Source organism: Aquila chrysaetos, chromosome 6 (genome assembly GCF_900496995.4).
Source record: "Aquila chrysaetos chrysaetos chromosome 6, bAquChr1.4, whole genome shotgun sequence".
Taxonomy (NCBI): domain Eukaryota; kingdom Metazoa; phylum Chordata; class Aves; order Accipitriformes; family Accipitridae; genus Aquila; species Aquila chrysaetos.
In genome coordinates this window covers 41005136-41023551 of record NC_044009.1, presented here as the reverse complement: position 1 = coordinate 41023551, position 18416 = coordinate 41005136, and the positions used below count along the sequence as shown (strand labels likewise).

The window sequence follows — 18416 nt, the reverse complement described above, 5'->3', positions numbered from 1 at the left end:
GTGAACTTACAGGCCACGAAGAGAAGCAAACAGTGCGACTTCCCAGGGCACCCTCCTCCGCCGGCAAGTCACAGGCCAAGCAGCAGCCAAGGTCAGCTGCTCTGCGGCAGTGCAAGGTAATGCCTCATTTAGATAAAAAACCCTGTTGTTACCGACTCAAAAGTTAGAGGGACTTAGAACTTTTACTAGTTAATACGAAATATTAACTGGTTTGAGCCTACTCTGCACTACTGCTGATTGTATCAGCACTGCTTAGGGCTCTCCCTGCGGTCTCAAATTCTAACTTCTAATAAAGTGCAGAGTCCTGACAGCTCGGACCCTTCGTAAATCCAAACAAGGGTGGACCTAGTGATAACCCTTCTCAAAAAATATTCCCAAGGGTCGAGTTGGGTTACTGACAGGAAATGGACTGCTCCTCCACAGAAGGATGCTGCTGCTGGTCACAGATGGGGATGAAATATTTTTCAGAGATCTCAGCAAGCACATTTGCAATCCTCATGTCCATTCTGAGCCAGACTTGCTAATCTAATAAGATCCTAAAGCCTGAACACTGTGTGTGTGGAATGCAGCAGCGTCCTGCACAACTTCAAGTAATTTGGGAGCAATCCTTTGGTTTTCACTCAGGCAGATTTCCGTCAGACTTGTTGGGAACTCTGGTTGAGCCTTGACTGCAGAACGGTGCCTGCAACCTCAGCGCAGGTCTCCAGCAGAGCCCTGCCATGCCGCTCAGCTCTGGACAATGTCTCTATTTTGGTGCAGAGGCATTGAGGGTTGCAATTAAGACCACACACTACAGTGCCCAAGACAGACACAGCGTATTGGGTTTGCATGGCAAGGTTTTGGTAGCAGGGGGGCTACAGGGGTGGCTTCTGTGAGAAGCTGCTAGAAGCTTCCTCCACATCTGATAGAGCCAATGCCAGCCAGCTCCAAGATGGACCCACCGCTGGCCAAGGCCAAGCCCATGCCCATCAGCGACAGTGGCAGTGCCTCTGGGATAACAGATTTAAGAAGGTGAAAAAGTTGCTGCGCAACAAAAAACTGCAGCCGGAGAGAGGAGTGAGAACATGTGAGAGAAACAACTCTGCAGACACCCAGGTCAGTGAAGAAGGAGGGGGAGGAGATGCTCCAGGGGCCGGAGCAGAGATTCCCCTGCAGCCCGTGGGGAAGACCGTGGTGAGGCAGGCTGTCCCCCTGCAGCCCAGGGAGGTCCACGGTGGAGCAGATATCCACCTGCAGCCCGGGGAGGACCCCATGCTGGAGCAGGCAGATGCCCAAAGGAGACTGTGACCCTGTGGGAAGCCCACGCTGGAGCAGGCTCCTGGCAGGACCTGTGGCCCTGTGGAGAGAGAAGCCCATGCTGGAGCAGGTTTTCTGGCAGGACTTGTGACCCTGCATGGGACCCACGCTGGAGCAGTCTGTGCCTGAAGGACTGCAGCCCGTGGAAGGGACCCATGCTGGAGCAGTTCATGAAGAACTGCAGCCCGTGGGAAGGACTCATGCTGGCGAAGTTCGTGGAGAACTGTCTCCCGTGTGAGGGACCCCATGCTGGAGCAGGGGAAGAGTGAGGAGTCCTCCCCCTGAGGAGGAAGGAGCGGCAGAGACAACGTGTGATGAACTGACCCCAACCCCCATTCCCCATCCCTCTGTGCCGCTGCGGGGGGAGGAGGTAGAGAATTCGGGAGTGAAGCTGTGACTGGGAAGAGGGAGAGGTGGTGGGAAAGTATTTTTAAGATTTGGTTTCATTTCTCATTATCCTACTCTGATTTGTTTGGTAATAAATTAAACTAATTTCCCCAAGTCAAGTCTGTTTTGCCCATGACAGTAATTGCTGAGTGATCTCTCCCTGCCCTTATCTCGACCCATGAGCGTTCCGTTATATTTTCTCTCCCCTGTCCAGCTGAGGAGGGGAGTGATAGAGCGGCTTTGGTGGGCACCTGGCATCCAGCCAGGGTCAACCCACCACACAGAAACTTCTACCAAAGCATCAAAGTTCAGGAGAGCAGTGAGCAATTCATACCGACTCAGAAGAACTATCAACAGGGTGTGAAACAAGATGTTCGCTCTTCTGCCCTGACTGTACAGAGAGTCTGCATCTGGCAGCACTGACAAATATTTTGAATTGTTCAATGCTTTCTGGAACAGAGGCAGAATAGGTTATAGTCTGAATACTGCCTGAAGTGCTTCTCCATCTTAAAATAGTCAGGACAGTGAAAGGATTAGAAATCTCTGTCACTCGGGACAGTGCCTGAGCTGTACAATTTTAATCTTAATATAGCTACAGTAAATTGCAGAAGCAGAGCTCTGAAGAGTCATCCGAGCTTGCAGTTCTGCCATGACAATGCAACTCCAATCAGACTCTTGGCAAGCGATCCTTGGTTTCAGAAGACAATAGGTAGCAGCAGCTACTGGATACAGCAACTATTCCAGGCACTAAAACATAGTAAAAAGAACTTGGACAGTTAATACCATTCATCTGAAAAACGGTAAGAGGATGATGCCAGCAGATCTGAAAGTTCTGGTTAGATTGATTTAGTCATCCCAATGTAGGTTAGTTCCATTCCTATAAAGACCCTGCTTCAAGACAGAAAAGATCATTTAGTAGCTGATATAGGCAATAAGCTAAGTCAATTTTCTGTTACTACAGTAAATACATCCATTGCTCTGAAAACATAAAAGCCGGGAACAGCTTGTTTTATTTTACTGCACAGATACACTCCTGAGTTAAACGTATTAGTGGCATATTCTCTCTGCAAAAAAAGAGCAGACAGAATGAACGGATCCGTGTCTGAAAGGTAGCGCTCAGATCAGGGCTTATTTGAGTGAGCTTACAGTGTCGGTGTCACCCCAGGGTGGCAGAGAAGAGCCTCGCACAGGAGCAAAGGGCGTTCGATTCAGACTTCTATGGACTCAGAAGCCTGCACACCAGCCTCCTCCAACATGTGCATGCACCCCCTGCGATAAAATTGCTACAATAGGAAATCATTCGCCCCCTGAAAAAAATTCATGTCGCAGACAGCGTATCTATGCGTTTCCATTCACGGCAGTGACTGGTTTAGTTACAAACAGTGGCATACCACCATCCAGAGATGCAATTACTTAAAATAAACCTATGTAAACACATACCCTTATATAACTTATATATAAAAGATTTATATATAAGTTTTATTTGTGTATACATAGATATAAATACGCACACATACACACACAAACACACACCCCTAACACAAAGCACAGAACACACACATGGAAATACTGTAAATGATGCTGAACTGAAATCTAAGAATATAATTAAGAAATTATTAGCAGGTTTAAAATTGAGTTAAAAAACTATTCAAAGTGTCTTTAATATTTATGTTCAAGTAAGGGCCAGAATGACCACAGGTTAGTACTGATAAAAAGAGCTGGCATTACATTTCCCATATTATGCCAAAACTCATGAGTTATTTCTCATTGTCAAACTCATTGTCATTTCGCCATCAGGGCGCCTCATCAACAAGAAAGATTTTTTTTTAGGAAACAGTGATTTTAAAGACTTGGGTTAACAAACAGTATTGTTTTGTCACCCTCAGTCATAAACTAATCCTGAAAACCACGCACACCTTAGAGTATCAGAAGAGAACTAGTGGGACTCGGACATCCACACCCACAGTATTCAGTGGCATGAACAGGTCTTCACAGTAAAAAAGGCAGTACCGGAGATGGGGGATGTAAAGGTGACACAGTGGTGGCCTTTAAAACAGCAACATTTACCAAGAGTGACTCTCCAGTAAACTTCTGAGATACCACAGATGCTCCATATTCAGGAGATACAGAACCATGGTGGTATTTCAGAGGCGACTGCGGGTGCAAGTTGGGTTTCAGTGGCAGCTAAAGCTATCGTTTAGATGTGCTCCAGGGTGATAACAAACACCTCTAACAACACTGCAAGGATTGTTTGGGATATTTAGTATGGCTAAAAACCCTGGTACCAGTGTCTTATATCAGAAATCACTTTATTAGAATGTAAATGTAGTGTACAAGCACCAAATCATTTTAGCTTAACTGTTTAATGGACATTCATTATATAAATGACTAGCCATTTAAAAGAGAGATCTTTAAAAAAAGATTTTTTTTCCCTTTTTTTTTTTTTTAATCTTTTGTTAAGATTATTCACTATTTCTATTCTGATAGAAGACTCTGAAGATTACTGGTACCCCAGTGTGTATAACCGTGAGTCGGCACACACACACACACACACACGCAACTGTACACCTCTCTGCTACATCAATAGCCTTTTAAATAGAGAGCCCCAGCTCTGGCACCAGGACCTGTACATCCTATATATTATCTTTGTGCATTTCAGCATCATTATCACCACTCAAGTTCCACGCTTATCACAAATCAAGGTGGTCTTGAACGCAAGAACAGACTGTCCCTCACCCTAATAAAACCACGATTAAGTCTTGTAATTTCTTTGTTCTTCCACTGTTCAGCTGTGCAAATCCAGGCAGATGTGCAGACTGCAAAGCTGACTTCCAGTCTCTTCCAACCCCTCACCAGTCCAGCATTATCACACAGAGACGACAACGTCAAGATAGAGTCTGTCGTAGGACTCGCGGAAGCACAGGATGAGGAGCAGGCTGAGCAGACACGATCCTGGCAGGCACCAGTTGAACCAGGAAAACTCTGTAAAGCAGAAAACAGACCCAACCTCAGAGTTATCAAACATGTTCCGTGTTTAAAATGACCAAAACTTTCACTGATGGCGGGTTTGAAGGAAATCGCTGTGTTCTGAACAAAATCCTGACAGCTCTTGATCGATACATGGTTAACATGGTCTATGAGACTTCCCCATGGACACCTTATGTGTATATCTATATATCTATATATCTATTAAAATATATATATATATATGTGTATATATATGTGTGTGTGTATATATATATGTGTAAAACAAATGCCTCCAGCTAATGTTAATCCTCCTTATTCAAACTGTCAGTGGAGAGAACGGGGGGAGGAAATCTATCATTGCTAATGGAGAATAAACCACTTCTGAAGACTCTACTCATTAGTTCTTTGATTTCTATGGATTGAAAACTAAAACAAATTAAAAGCGTAAGAAGAAGCAGGATTTGATTTTGAATCAAACCTGCTACAAGGTATAAGGAGGGAAAACCAATTGCTCAGAAGAAACTTGTGAGTAGCACAATCAATTCAATTTGAAACTAGTTGCACAAACAGCTCCTCAGAAGCCTCTTTTTAGCTGTTACACGTAATGTACTGCTCTTAAAAGCCTGTGTTCCACATTCAAGAAATCCTATCGTCTGATATTTGACTACTAATTAGCAGTTTTACTCAGTTCTTTTTTTTTAAAGTGCACCACAATTCCCTTTTTTTAAAATCTGTCAATTTACTGAAGAAACGTTAATTTTACTGGAGATGGTGTTTTATCTTTTTTTCCCTAGGTTTCCTTTATTATTATTATTTATTTATTTTTACAGTATCTAAACTCTCCTTCAATGTCTGTGTTAATCAAAATCAAGACTTCAGCACTACTACTTTCTTAAATCTGTAATTTATATTGCTAAAAGAAAAAGCACAATTTATATTACACAATGCAAAGGACAAAAGTCAGAAAGCCTAAAAAAATCAACCTTCCAAAGCCAGTAACCTTCAACAACACCCTCCCTCATCCAGCAAAACCCCTTACAGATTTGTTTAGGCAGTAATCTTATTAAAACCTTAGTAAAATTTTTGTAGGCTTGGAGAAGACCATGTTATATGATGCCAGAAGTCAATAAGCAAACGCTTTGCTACTATTTTCCTTATAATACTCTTGCTTAACTGGATTAAACAGACTTTAACCCAAATAGTCTAAAAGACCAAATTTAACTTGTGAATCCTTCGAGTCTTTTGTAATCCAGAATTTGTGACAGCATGAGCGATGCACACTAACACATTGATTGTGTGAACCTACAGGTCAATTTGCTTTTGTTTTTCACTTGGAAGTCCCTGCAGAAAAGGCAAAGGAAACCGCATCCAGAGGCTGTGGCTTTGGGTCTCAGGGCACAGTACCAGCAGGGAAGCTGAGCTTTAGAAAGGTTTACATCTCCACCATGCTAGCTGGACCAAAAATCTTCAGTGCACTGGAAAGTTTCCAGGGCTTGGCTCTTTCACAGCCTTTACAATATCAGAGTATGAAGAGAAAAAGAGAGAAATCCAAATTAAAACTACTAAAGATTATCTGGCCTAAAAAAGCAAGACCGAGGGAACAAGATGAATTTGACTGAGTTCTGGTTTATCTGTAAGCTTCTTAAATGCCATTAGAAGATGTATTTGAATCAAATGAAAGACAAATGTTTAAGATTGTTATCTACATTCTAAAGGATTTTTTTATCAAAGGAGCCAATAGCACCCACTGGCATTGATCCCTCCCAGTGATCACGTGTGCTCTTGTACTTTTGATCATTTGTGAAACTGCATCATGGAGAATGGATTGTCCTAAGCACAAATTACTTTATAATTTTTTTTTTTTCCTTTGAAGAAATAGGGAAAATCTTCCAAGTGTATGAATATACTACTTTCAGGTTTATCCTTACCTGCATGTACTGATACCTGCTAGGGAAAGAAATACTAGAGACAAAAAATGGCCCCAAATACCCTATTTATAAGGAAACAAGTTTACTTTATCATAATTCCTTCAGTCAGAAGTGAGACACTGTATTCCCATCCTCAATTATTAAGTAATTCCAAACACTGGATTGTTACTCTGAAAAATGCTGAAAACATTCTCAGAATATTCTGCATAATCTTTTTAGTTCAGTTGTAAATGTTGGAAATAATAGTATATGTGAACAAAGTTCACACCAATGAATCATAAAAGCATTCTTTAAAACGTAAAGACTAAACATCATGCCAACCGAGGCTAGCAGGGATGGAGTTCAGATTTTACAATGATGCAGTTCAATGTCAGTATCAAAAAAACCCAGAAAACCAAAAACCCAAACATTTCTCTCAGTTTGTGTTCACAGACCACAATTTGGAACAGGGTTGTTAGCCTGCTTGTGATTCCCTGGCAGAAACACATACAAACCACACTGAAAATTTGCTCCAGGCTGTAACCTTCATAATTTCAAGCACAAATCATTCTGAAATTTGTCAGTCTCCTCTTGGTTATAAAACACACCATATTAAGAAGTACAGGTACTCATGATAATATATAAAAGCTCACAATTTCTAATGCTTTCAAAGCAGAAGTAAAACACTGCTTTACAAATCTTGCATCATGAAGCAAACGTTTACCACAGCAACAAAATACAAACCAAAAATCTGCATGTTTGAAAACCATTAATAAAGACCACTTCCCTTTGAAAGCAAGATGGGTTCTTATTTTACACCTTAAAGTAATAATATATGTTATAGCCTAGTAAATAGCAAGTTGAAAATTAGGATTATGAGTTATGAGGAAGCAAATAATACTTGAGAGTTGAGAAAGTCTGAAGAAGTTGATGAAAATGTCAAGCAAAACACTGTTGTGCCTGATTAGGCCACTGGATTATCTAAAGGAAGGAATATTTTGCCTTTGAGCAGTGATCAAGAGATGCTCTCTCCCCTGCAATGGTATGTCCAACCCACTGAACAGAGCTGACCATAAGTGGAGCATTTCTTCTTTGCCCTTCCTGGGCAATAAAGTTATACCCCAAAGCATGAGATTGGCTTAGTTTTATTGTGGTTTTGAACACCCACAGATACAAACATCATTAATGGTCACATTACGCAGGCCTTTATAAAAATATGACAACAGTGTGTATCTTGAAGGTTTCTGGCTACAGCAAATTCTAAGTGGAATATGACTATATGCATCTTGCACTAAAGCATTTCATTTTTATTAGCATGCATATAGAAAAGAACAATTAAAGTTCTTCTCCCTTGCTGCTACATAGGGGGATTCAAACATTTGATTATTAACAGAAATTGTATGTGCAAATCCTCCCTTTACTGACAAGGGTATGTCTTAATGGAGAATTATATTTTCAAAGTAGCCTATATTTCTTACCTGTATGGTAAAACGTGAGGAAAAACAAAAGCACTCCCATAAACACATTACTCAAAAAGGTGACAACTCCGCAGGTAATTCCTTCTGGAACAGGGTAGACTGTCTCCACAAAGAGCTCAAAGAATATTGGTACGCTGCTGTTCAGGAATATACCCAACAAAATGCAGGATGTGTACAGTGTAGCTACAACAGAAACAAAAACAGTTATTAATTTCACGCTGGCATTTTTTCCCCCTATTCAGAGCTGCCACGAATACCAATACTTGAGTAACTGAAAAATGCATAGACTCATTTTTGTCCTCTGTGTATCATAAAGCATATCACATACCACTAGTTTTAGGAAGAATGCATGCATTGATTTGGGGTGGGAAAAAAAAAAAAAATCAGAAATACTGATTTTTTTTTAAACACAACCTGTGAAGACACATTCAGTGATTTGGAATTCACTTCTAAGTAAAACAAACAACGAAATTATGAATGCAAAGCATCACCTACAGTTTGATTTACCTCTGAAATGAACAGAAACTATTGTCCTACGCACAATTAGGAAAGGGAGCAATTAATGCACCAAATTGGAAATGGACATGGATTAACCTTTTGACTTAGCTCTAAAGGTCAAAACTAATTTTGCTTCCATTTTACACATAAATACTAATGATCTACCAGATATCAAGACATTAGTATTCAGCACGGCCCAAGCTGCAACATGTTGAATCCCTTCTGGCTTCAAAAAGAAATGAAGGGCACCCGGTGCCTGGCAGGAACGGGACCTATTTGATAATGCAGATTATTCACTGCTGTACAACAAATTCTTTTTCTTGGACAAATCAACAGATGAATAAAGACATTTCTTCAGTAGCCTCAGATATTTTGTTCTAAAATTTCTGACACCGCCAAATAACCTACAGTGCTTAATATCTTAATATAGATGCTTAATATATCTATATTATCTATTAATAAACCTATTACATCCATTTCTGAAAAAAAGAAAACTTCAGAAGAATTTAGTACTTATGCAGAAATGTAAATAAGTCTTTGCTGACTGCTGTCTTGGGAAGGGGAAGATTTCCTAACCTGCAGCCTCAACAACCTGAGGTTACTGATCAAGTAAAAAGTGTAAGGAAATGATTAGACGGCTTGGAAAAAAAAAAGAAAAGTCTGGAATAATTTCTGAGGTTTCCACCAAAATGACAAGAAAAAGTAAAGAAAAACTTTTCAGATACAAAAGTGTTACCAAGTCATAGGGAAATTATTTATAGCATCTTTTCACTGCAGTATGGTACAAAATCCTTAGACAATTTTTTTTCATATACATATATATGTTTATATAAAATAGAAACTGCATTTTCAGTTTAATTTACATTCTAGTGTCTTGGAAAGGGGAGAACTGAAACAGCTCTGCTTCATCTTCTGTTAAGCATTGCTCAAGCTTTCAACTGAGAAACTGTTAGGAAGCAGGAAACTTCCAGCTTAAAAAAAATAAATTTAAAAAAAAAAAAATCACTGTTTCTTAAAATATGAAGAATCATGGAAAAGAGATAAAGGCACTAAGAAGCAGAAAGGGCTATCTATCAGATCCTCCATTTGATGTGGTTTGCTTCCAAGGCACAAAGACATATTTCTTTCTCTACAGAGGATTTGCCTGGCCAGGAAAATGAGGACAGAAGCCCCAGCCAGAAAGATGATATAGACAGCATGACTTGAGGAGGGACAGCTGGCCCCTGCCTTTTTTTAATATACCAGAATGTTCTGAGTTGTTAAGAGAAAAAAGAAAGAAAAAAAGAACTAATAAACCATGGTAACTTTTCCAACTCTTAAATTCTCTTATTATAAACTGCAGAATAAAAGTTAAAGAAATTGATGCAAGGTATGTTCAAGAGTTGTCAGAGAGGAAGGAAAAAAAACAAACCAGTATTAGGATGCTCTTCCCAATGGGCTCTTCTAGCTAACACTGAAGAACTGATTCCCTAGTTACAAGATCCACAGATTTTTGCTGCAAGTCCCCATCAGTATTTAAAATTTCATGAACCTCTCTTTCAACTCCTCTTTACCTCAAACACCACTGCACATTGTTCTGTCTCTAACTGCTATCAGGTGTAGCCAGCAAATCCAAACATATTCAGCTACTTGAAACTTTTGTGTTGGCTTGAGAAACCAACACATAAATGGAACAGAAGAATCTCTTAAGACAAATGAACATCTGTCCCTCATTACAATCAATTGAAGATATCTACAGATAACTACTTGTAACTTCTAGAGAACATTTTCAGAACTTTCCCTAAAGAAAAGAAGGTGGTAGCCAGCTGTAATTTTGTATCAGAAACTCAAACAGTGGAAATAGTTGTGAAGCTGCTGAAAGCCACAACAGCATCATCGAAAGTGGAGCTGCATACAGAGAGTGCCAGAGGCAATACCTCTGCAGAAAGACCGAAACCTCTTTCATAAAAAGCAACAGCTGGGAAAGAGGAATCATGTGTCTCTCAGTAGAGGCAATGTCTAGATATATATTTTCCAGAAACTTAGATTCACTTGAGATGAAGGCAAAAATACGCATCTAAGATTATCAGCCATTTAAAAGATCAAGACTCCAAATTTCAGTCAATACAGTAGATGCCGAAGTTTCCATAACACAAACAGAAGCCTTCAAAATAAATTCAAAAGTTTAAAATATGCTAGTTGAATTACATCATTGCTCATCACTTACTAAAATGTATTAAGCAAACAAGTGCAATAACTCTATACTTAAGAAACTACACCCTTACATTTCCTTGTCACGACAGCTTGCCTCAGTCGTGCAAATACACCCATCAGCACACACCTCACACTTCCATACTACCATGAGCAAAGCAGCTTTAGCACTACCTTTTGGTTCTCCCCAAAGTATTACCTGCCTCCTGTGTGCACACCAAAAACTGCCAGCTGAATACCAATGACATCACTTCAGCTGAGATCACAGGTACTTATAAAACAGGGTCTATGTGTATGTACACACATATTTGGAATTAATAAGCGGAAATGTCAAGGCAAAAGGAAAGGCAGAATATAGCATCCAGCAGATGCCAATTTAAGTTCTAAGATCTAATGGAAATAACAGCTTTTAGCTGGCAAACCACAAAAAGAAGCTCTGAAAGTGAAGGAGATGTCTACATCTGAAAGCCTCCCTCAATGGGTATATATTGTAGTGATGGGAAAATATTTTTTATTTCATGTTCCTGTAAATCATCCAGGGTATTCCTGAGTGCTATACAAATAAGCTTATTCCATTAACTTGGCAATTAAGTCACAAATCCAATTGGTCAATTAGACAGAAAGTCAAAGATAAGATATGCAGTTTCAAAAAATAAGTTACAGGAAGAAGTCAGGTAGGAGTTCAAAAGTGGTTTTTGCCTTCTGTTTCATACACTAAACAGGACATCTCATATTCCAGCTCATGGGCAACAAGATACTGTAGCAGGGAGAACACCACCTATTAACGGAGACCATTTACTTTCCATTACAGCGACCTTGCATCGAACGAACACAAACAATTACCAAGATTTTATACTGTAGAACAGCTGCTAAAGTTACAGTGAATGTTTTTTCAATTAAGACAATCTTGATGACAGTCATTGGAAATTAATATAAGGATATGAAAGTGCTGACAATAAAAAAAAAAAAAAAAAAAAAAAAAAAAAAAAGAAAGATGATTTACCAAGAAGCTAATATTATGTCCTAAAGCCTAACAAGAACAAACAACTAGCTTGGATAGGCATACATTGGGGAAGCATGTCATGCTATTATTATGAAAAAAGATCACTTTTTCTTAGGAAAAGGAATTAACTGCCTATGAAGCTATGCACAAAGTTGTGCACCCGAGACAGTGGCAGCTGTGGACATCAATAAATAATGGAACTGGGCTGGGTTTCTTTAAACTATTTTGATTAATGTTGTGTTTTAAAGACATTTGTGTGAATTAAGCAGCTATGTCGCAGCCTGGCCACTGCAAAAAGATGAGGAAAGGCAAAACACCCATCCGAAGCACAGCTGCTTCAGAGAATTGGCCTGGAGCTGCCACAGCAGGAGGCTCAAGCTAGGCTTTGTCACGTCATGTTCATGCTTGAGGTGTGAGGCAACCCATGCTATTCCCTCAGTGCTCGTTCTCCTCCTGGCCAGGAAGGAAGCGAGGAATGAAATATGCCTTGATAATAACACTAGAGATGTTACCAGTTAGATGAAGCAAGGTGCCGACTAGGGACTGATGGTGATACAGTGGCTTAGCACAAGAAGGAGAAAAAGCAGTAAGAAGGAGGGTTCCTTTCTGGCTTCCTATCCCCTGCAGGTCTTCAGCTACCAGATGGCAAATACATGCCCGTATCCCAGAAACAGACTTTCTTTTTCTCCCAGCCACAAGCTGTGGCAAAAGCTTTATACCAATTAAAAAAAAAAAAAAAATTAGGAAAAAAAAAAATTACGAATTCAAACAGCAATGTGATTTAAATGGCAGTGTACACTTGGTGTCCCCAGATGAGCTTCCAACACAGCAGCAGGAGTCTCAAGTACCTCTGACATCCAAACAAGTTCCCAGAACTTCCCAGGAGGTTCTGCAATGTGTTTAGCAATTTACTCTTAAATTATACCATCACTAAATGTATAACTACAGAGCCCGATCCAAACTCAAATGAAATTAATGGAAGGACCTCCACTGATGTAAATAGTTCTTACCAACCCATTGGCACGTACATCTTGGCTGATTTTTGACAAAGAATATGAAATACTACCATTTCTTAAGGAAAAAAAAAAAAAAAGGTATTTTGCAGATAAATTTACAAAGTAAATGCAGACACTGTAGAGCAGTATCAAGTGCAAGCAGGTGGTACAGTATCTTCTTCCAAAGTCCTCAGTATCTTCTTCCAAAGTCCTCTGCCAGAAACTCTTGAACTCTGTACATTTTGTAACAGTTCTCAGACAAACTGAGCCAAGATTCACACAAATTTCATATGGATAAACAGGGAAGTAAATACAACTGAGCATGTTCTCTTGGGTGCAGCATACGATTTAAAGAAAAACCTACTGAGATCTAGGGCACTTTGTTATTGCCCATTATAACAGTATCCCAAATGCCAGAATGAAAGGATAATGCCTCATGTGGATGCATGCCTCGTTGGCTTTAGTACTTTAGTAGGCCCATGAATGATCTGAACAATTCAAAGTTCATTCCTACCAAACTCTCTAAAGTCTGTTAAAGTGGAATGAAACTTCCCTATAATTTAATTCTTGCTACTGGCCATGGTAAGAATAGTCATGGAAGAAATCCCCCTTAATTTTTCCATGAGAAATGTGACTCCCTCAAGGTAAGACAGTAATTTTTACTGTAATTCATTTATAGGAATAAAAAACACAATAGAGGAAGGATGTCCCTGTAGCGCACATTTATAACATCAGTATGTTTCATTGCCTGGATTTCCATTCCAGCACGCGCTGATCAAATTCTTTTCTCATGATATAGTTATGAAAGTAACCAAAATTCTGATCAAACTGGATTTGTTCTATATAATTCCCAAGAGAAAAGCAAGTGGAACTTGCTTTGAAAGCAGAGCATTCACTTTGGAGAACTAAAAAGTCAAGAAATTACTGAGTGAGCCTCAAAAAAAAAAAAAAAAAAAAAAGGCAGCTGGAAATCATACAATATCATACAATATTTGAGGCTTGCTATCAATGGATATTTGAAGTGGCCAGATTTATAGATATTCATCCCTCAAAGGCTCCTCCCAAATTTCAAGCATTGTACTCTATTTAACACTGGGGTTTTTAAATGCTTTTAAATAAAACACTTAAATAAGTTTTTCTTTAAGCACTCTTCTATCTGTGGATTTACAGAAGCCTTCAGGAAGCCAAAGGTCATTATTCCCATCTTATGAGTGCAAAAAGCACAACAGAAGTGGGGGTAATGATTTGCCCACAGCCATAAGCAGGTTAATGCCGAAGCTAGAAAAAGAAATGTTTTCAGGCCACTGTTTTATCCTCTGGTATGCCCCTGCCTTATACTTACCAAGCACATCTAGTTTATAGTAAAGAAATTAAACTCAAAGAATAAAACAATCAGTATTAAATAATTAACGTCTCTCTTTTTCAATACTATGCCTTGTAGATGAGGACAGGGAGACAGATGTGTTTATAATGTTCAGTCTGTTGAACCTGAAAATAAAGTGTAGGTTGCTTAACCTAAATATAGTCATCAACTCATGGAGTTGCCACCGTATTCAGAGTATCTGCCATGCAGCACTAGAAAAGAATTTGTAAAGCAAAATTCTGCTGAATGTGCTCATAAATATTAGAATATTCTTGATATGCTATGCTGAAAACATTCAATCTGAGCTGCGAGCAACTAGCGTTGCATATCAATTTTTGGAAAATGCTAGTATTTGTATCCAGAGATACCACCAGCAATACAAAGTGGCAAGATACTGAAACTGGCATTACAATGCCTTACACAATTATTTTGGGTCAAAGTATCCCATTGTACATAAATTCACATAATGAAGTTCAGTACAAAGCAAACTAACAATAAACTTGGCACAGAGAAACAGATCAGCAGCTGCATTGGGAATTCAACGGAGAAAACTATTTTAATGCTCAATGTGTACATAAAATTGTCTTTGAAACTTGCCGAAAAATGCAAATAATATACATTAAAATTAAAATTTCTTAAAAGAAAATTCAAGCTTGCTTAAAATATAAACCGATTCCGGAATCAAAGGTTTTTAAGAGCTGTGATTAGCTGATGAGAGGTGTTTTAGACAGATGATATAGTAGCTATGATGACACTGTATCATTATTGCCTTGCTTCCTTTTTTTTCCACACTGGCAGTTATAGTTCATACACATGATTCCGAATACACTTTTTATAAAATCTTTTGGAGATACATTAAGTCAGCAAATGACAGAAAACTTGTCTTGCTCTGTGGCAGGAGGAAAAAACTGAGCATATTATGATAATGCAGAGCAACGCATGCATTACACAATACAAACAATGCTAAACAGCATCATTTAAAGAAAACACAAAGCAGTCATTGATTTTTAATATCTGCATTAAAGGTCCCCATTCTAAGTAATTACATTTTGTACGAAATATCTTTAGATGATGTCGTGCCTATTTACAAGGAATTAGGAGAATATTACACAAACAAGTACAGGAAAAAACATTTTGCTGTGACCATTTTTTCAAATACAATTCCTCCCCCAATATTGAAACCAGACATTACTACAACTGCTACAAAGAATACTGATTAAAGAACGGGGTTGTTTGTTTGTATTTTAACGACAAGCCTTTAGAGATCTTCTTCCCTTTCCTTTAGGGTGAATAATTGGCCAAGCTCCCTCATCTTTTTAGCATTTCAAAAGCCTGCTTGTGTGCAAACATTCCCACCTGAGCGCTTACTCTGGAGACCAGGTGAGAGAAGACAGGCAGAGGGTTTTCAGAAGGGGAATGAGCATGTATGCCACACAATATCCACATGCTAAAGGAAAAGACTACATTTGGACCTGGGAAAACCACCGGCAAGGTCTACCTATGGATGCAAACTTTATTTGTGGGTCAAGCAGCTGCCAGGTGAGATGACGCGGATGACGATGTTCTCTAACCAGCCTTCACCTCGAGGGTGAAGCCTGCCTTAACCCCTGGGCCAGCACAAAGACTCCCATGAGTTATCTTGCTTCCTCATCAAAATGATGGTCCTGTCCCATGGAAGAGCTCTCTTTTAACTGTACCAGCAGTCCCTCAGGTCACGTGGATATTTTTAGCAGTTTCCAGGTACTGCTGAAGATGGCAATGCTTGTGGTTTTGTAGGGAAAAGTCTGACTTGCTCAAGAGAACATCGGAGGCAGGGCAAGAGAGGAGAGGGAAGCCCCTCACAAAATGGGAGGTAGATGGTTGGAAGGGAAAACCTCCTTGCAAGATCAAGTGTACACCCCTGCAAGCTTCCACAACAGTCAGTTTTGAACCCTGCTCGCTCTGCCTCACTATTTGAATAAGGCTGAAAGTGTGGACTGAGATCCATCACTGGCTCTGTAGTACCACCAAGCCACTTGCGCTCTTTGCCACAGGACAGGAAGAAGTTGAGGAGCCTACTACCTTCTGGCAACATCAAACCCTGTTGCCCTCAGTAACACAACAAACCCTGCTTTGCACCAGGTGTTCAGTGATGCCTGCAAAGTCGCTCTGGGATACAAAGCATTAGATGGACCTCTTCTAAAAGAAAAAGGAGAAAGAAAAAAACAAAGGAGGGGAAAAAAGGAGAAAGAAAAGAAAAAGGAGAAGAAAAAGAAAAAAAGAAGAAAAAAAAGAATAAGAAAAAAATGATGGCTGCTTTTGTTTTGCACATCTTCCAGCTCTACAAAAACACACAGAGGATAACTACCTGGAAGTCCACTGTCAACAGTGGTCTATTGAGTATGCAGAGTGACTTCCACCTTAACCAGCTACCTCAAATCACTTCCCCAAGCTGCCAGCCAACGGCCTGCATTTGACCTCCTACATTTATACTCTGATATACTCTACATCTCAAACTTTTAATTAAAAGAAGGGAAAAAAAAAAAAGTTCATCCAAGTGAGTTCAAATGTACTGTTTCTCCCAACTACTGTGGAATGCAGAGGTCATCATCATATTGCATCATTACATTGAGGAATAATCTAGCATGAAGTCCTATAAATTAGCTTAAATAGCTTGTGTGTTTTCATCCATAACAGCATATTTCATAAAGATATACCACTGCTTTTCTGTGTACAAGGATCTAAATTGAACAGGTGCATTACATCTATTTTATATGAACTTTAATGAGAAAAGGCTGATATGACCCCCCCAGCCTATCTGTGAACTTTAAACATTATGCCACAGAAGAAAAAAGAGATCTTATTTGGTGGCTGCACATTAGGCCCTGATGCTTTAGACTGCCTTTTTTTGAGGAATGCACCATATTGCTGGCATTTCTATCCAAAACAAGCTTGTGTTTTATAGAAAAGGGTTCAACATTTACAGTGACATATATAAGAACAGCACAGACAGAAAACTCTAAAATATAATTTACAACTCAGTCTAAGGAATCATCCATTTTAAAAGAAACAATAACTGCATGAAAAGAACAACCCAATCCCTAGATTTTTATCAAGGGATGCTAGTTTAGGATACTTTGTATCAAACCCCAAATACCTTACATACTTTTATGTACTGACAGTGTATTACCTTTCCAAAAAAAAAAAAACCCCCAAGCCCATAATGCACCTACATGCTATAAACAAGTAAGAATTCTTCTAGAACCTACGTTGCATACTGAGTTCATTACAAAAAATAAAATAAAATCAGAGACAGAGCTCCATCGGTTTTGTTTTGGATCATTGGTGAGTACATACGTAATGACTTTCACCTCTTGAAACCTCTCTGCTTCATTCATATGCATAGACTTGAAGGAACATTTACGTGTTTGGCTTGTTGCATCAATTCAGAGGATAGAGTTAACTGTAAAAATCCACATTACTGCAGGCTTGTAGTGATGAAGCAGACAAGCACAAGAAACAAGCTTTTATTGCATTTATTTTAGATTTTATGGAAAACAAAAGTGTGGTCATTTGGTATTACAAAAGCCACCATGAAATTTGATTTGTTTATCGATTAAATTATGTTTTATTTAAGCAGAATTTTTTTCTTTAAGTTGAAATTTCAAGGTAAGTCACAGATTTGACCTATCCATCCAGATGGTGTTTCTCCCGAATTGATCATGTATTTCAATTTGCTGTATGCACTTTAGCTTATAGTTGTGACATATGCAATGCACCAAGGACACTTCCTGAAACTCAAAGTTAATTTGAATAAAACAGTATTTTATATACTACTCTCCACACCAAGCTCTCAATTAAAAATGGGAAAAAACACAATTTTAATTTCTCCTATAATGCATAAACTTGCCTACAACAAAGATGGCCTTTATTCAAAATGGATTTACAAAATTCTTCAATAAATATTTTTAAAAATCTCAATGGCTTAGTTTTACTGTAACTCATTACTCTGTTGAAGGTCTTGGAATCACAGGTGGATCAGTCCTTTGGTGCAGTTAGTAAGGTGAAGGACAGATTTTTAAGAACTAAGCAGTGCTAATTTTCAACTAAGGGTATAGCTCGCTGGCAGCTTGAGTAGACCTCTGAGCTTTTCCCCCACTCCTGAAAACAGCTTTTTTCCCATCTTTTTGAGGAGCAGGCTGAATTAATTTTGTGCTGGAAGAGTTCCCTGAACCTGCATGCAGGTGCAAAAAAGAGGACAGCACAGTGCAGGGATAGATTTAGATGGCTGAAAATACTATGGGTCACTTTGGTTTGAACTGCACCACGTGTTTCCGATAATTAATGTAAGTT

At 39.1% G+C, this 18416-nt stretch overlaps 1 protein-coding gene across 1 annotated transcript in view; it reads right to left on the bottom strand.

The window, feature by feature from the left end:
* Positions 1–2242: 2242 nt before the first annotated feature.
* SLC49A4 (solute carrier family 49 member 4) overlaps positions 2243–18416 on the bottom strand; it is a 66470-nt gene continuing 50296 nt past the window's right edge. The window contains exons 8-9 of the mRNA XM_030016881.2: positions 8036–8218; positions 2243–4665 (exon numbers count right to left, since the gene is read on the bottom strand). Coding sequence (XP_029872741.1) covers positions 4550–4665; positions 8036–8218 — 299 coding nt within the window. The 3' untranslated portion in view covers positions 2243–4549. The remainder of the gene's footprint in view (positions 4666–8035; positions 8219–18416) is intronic.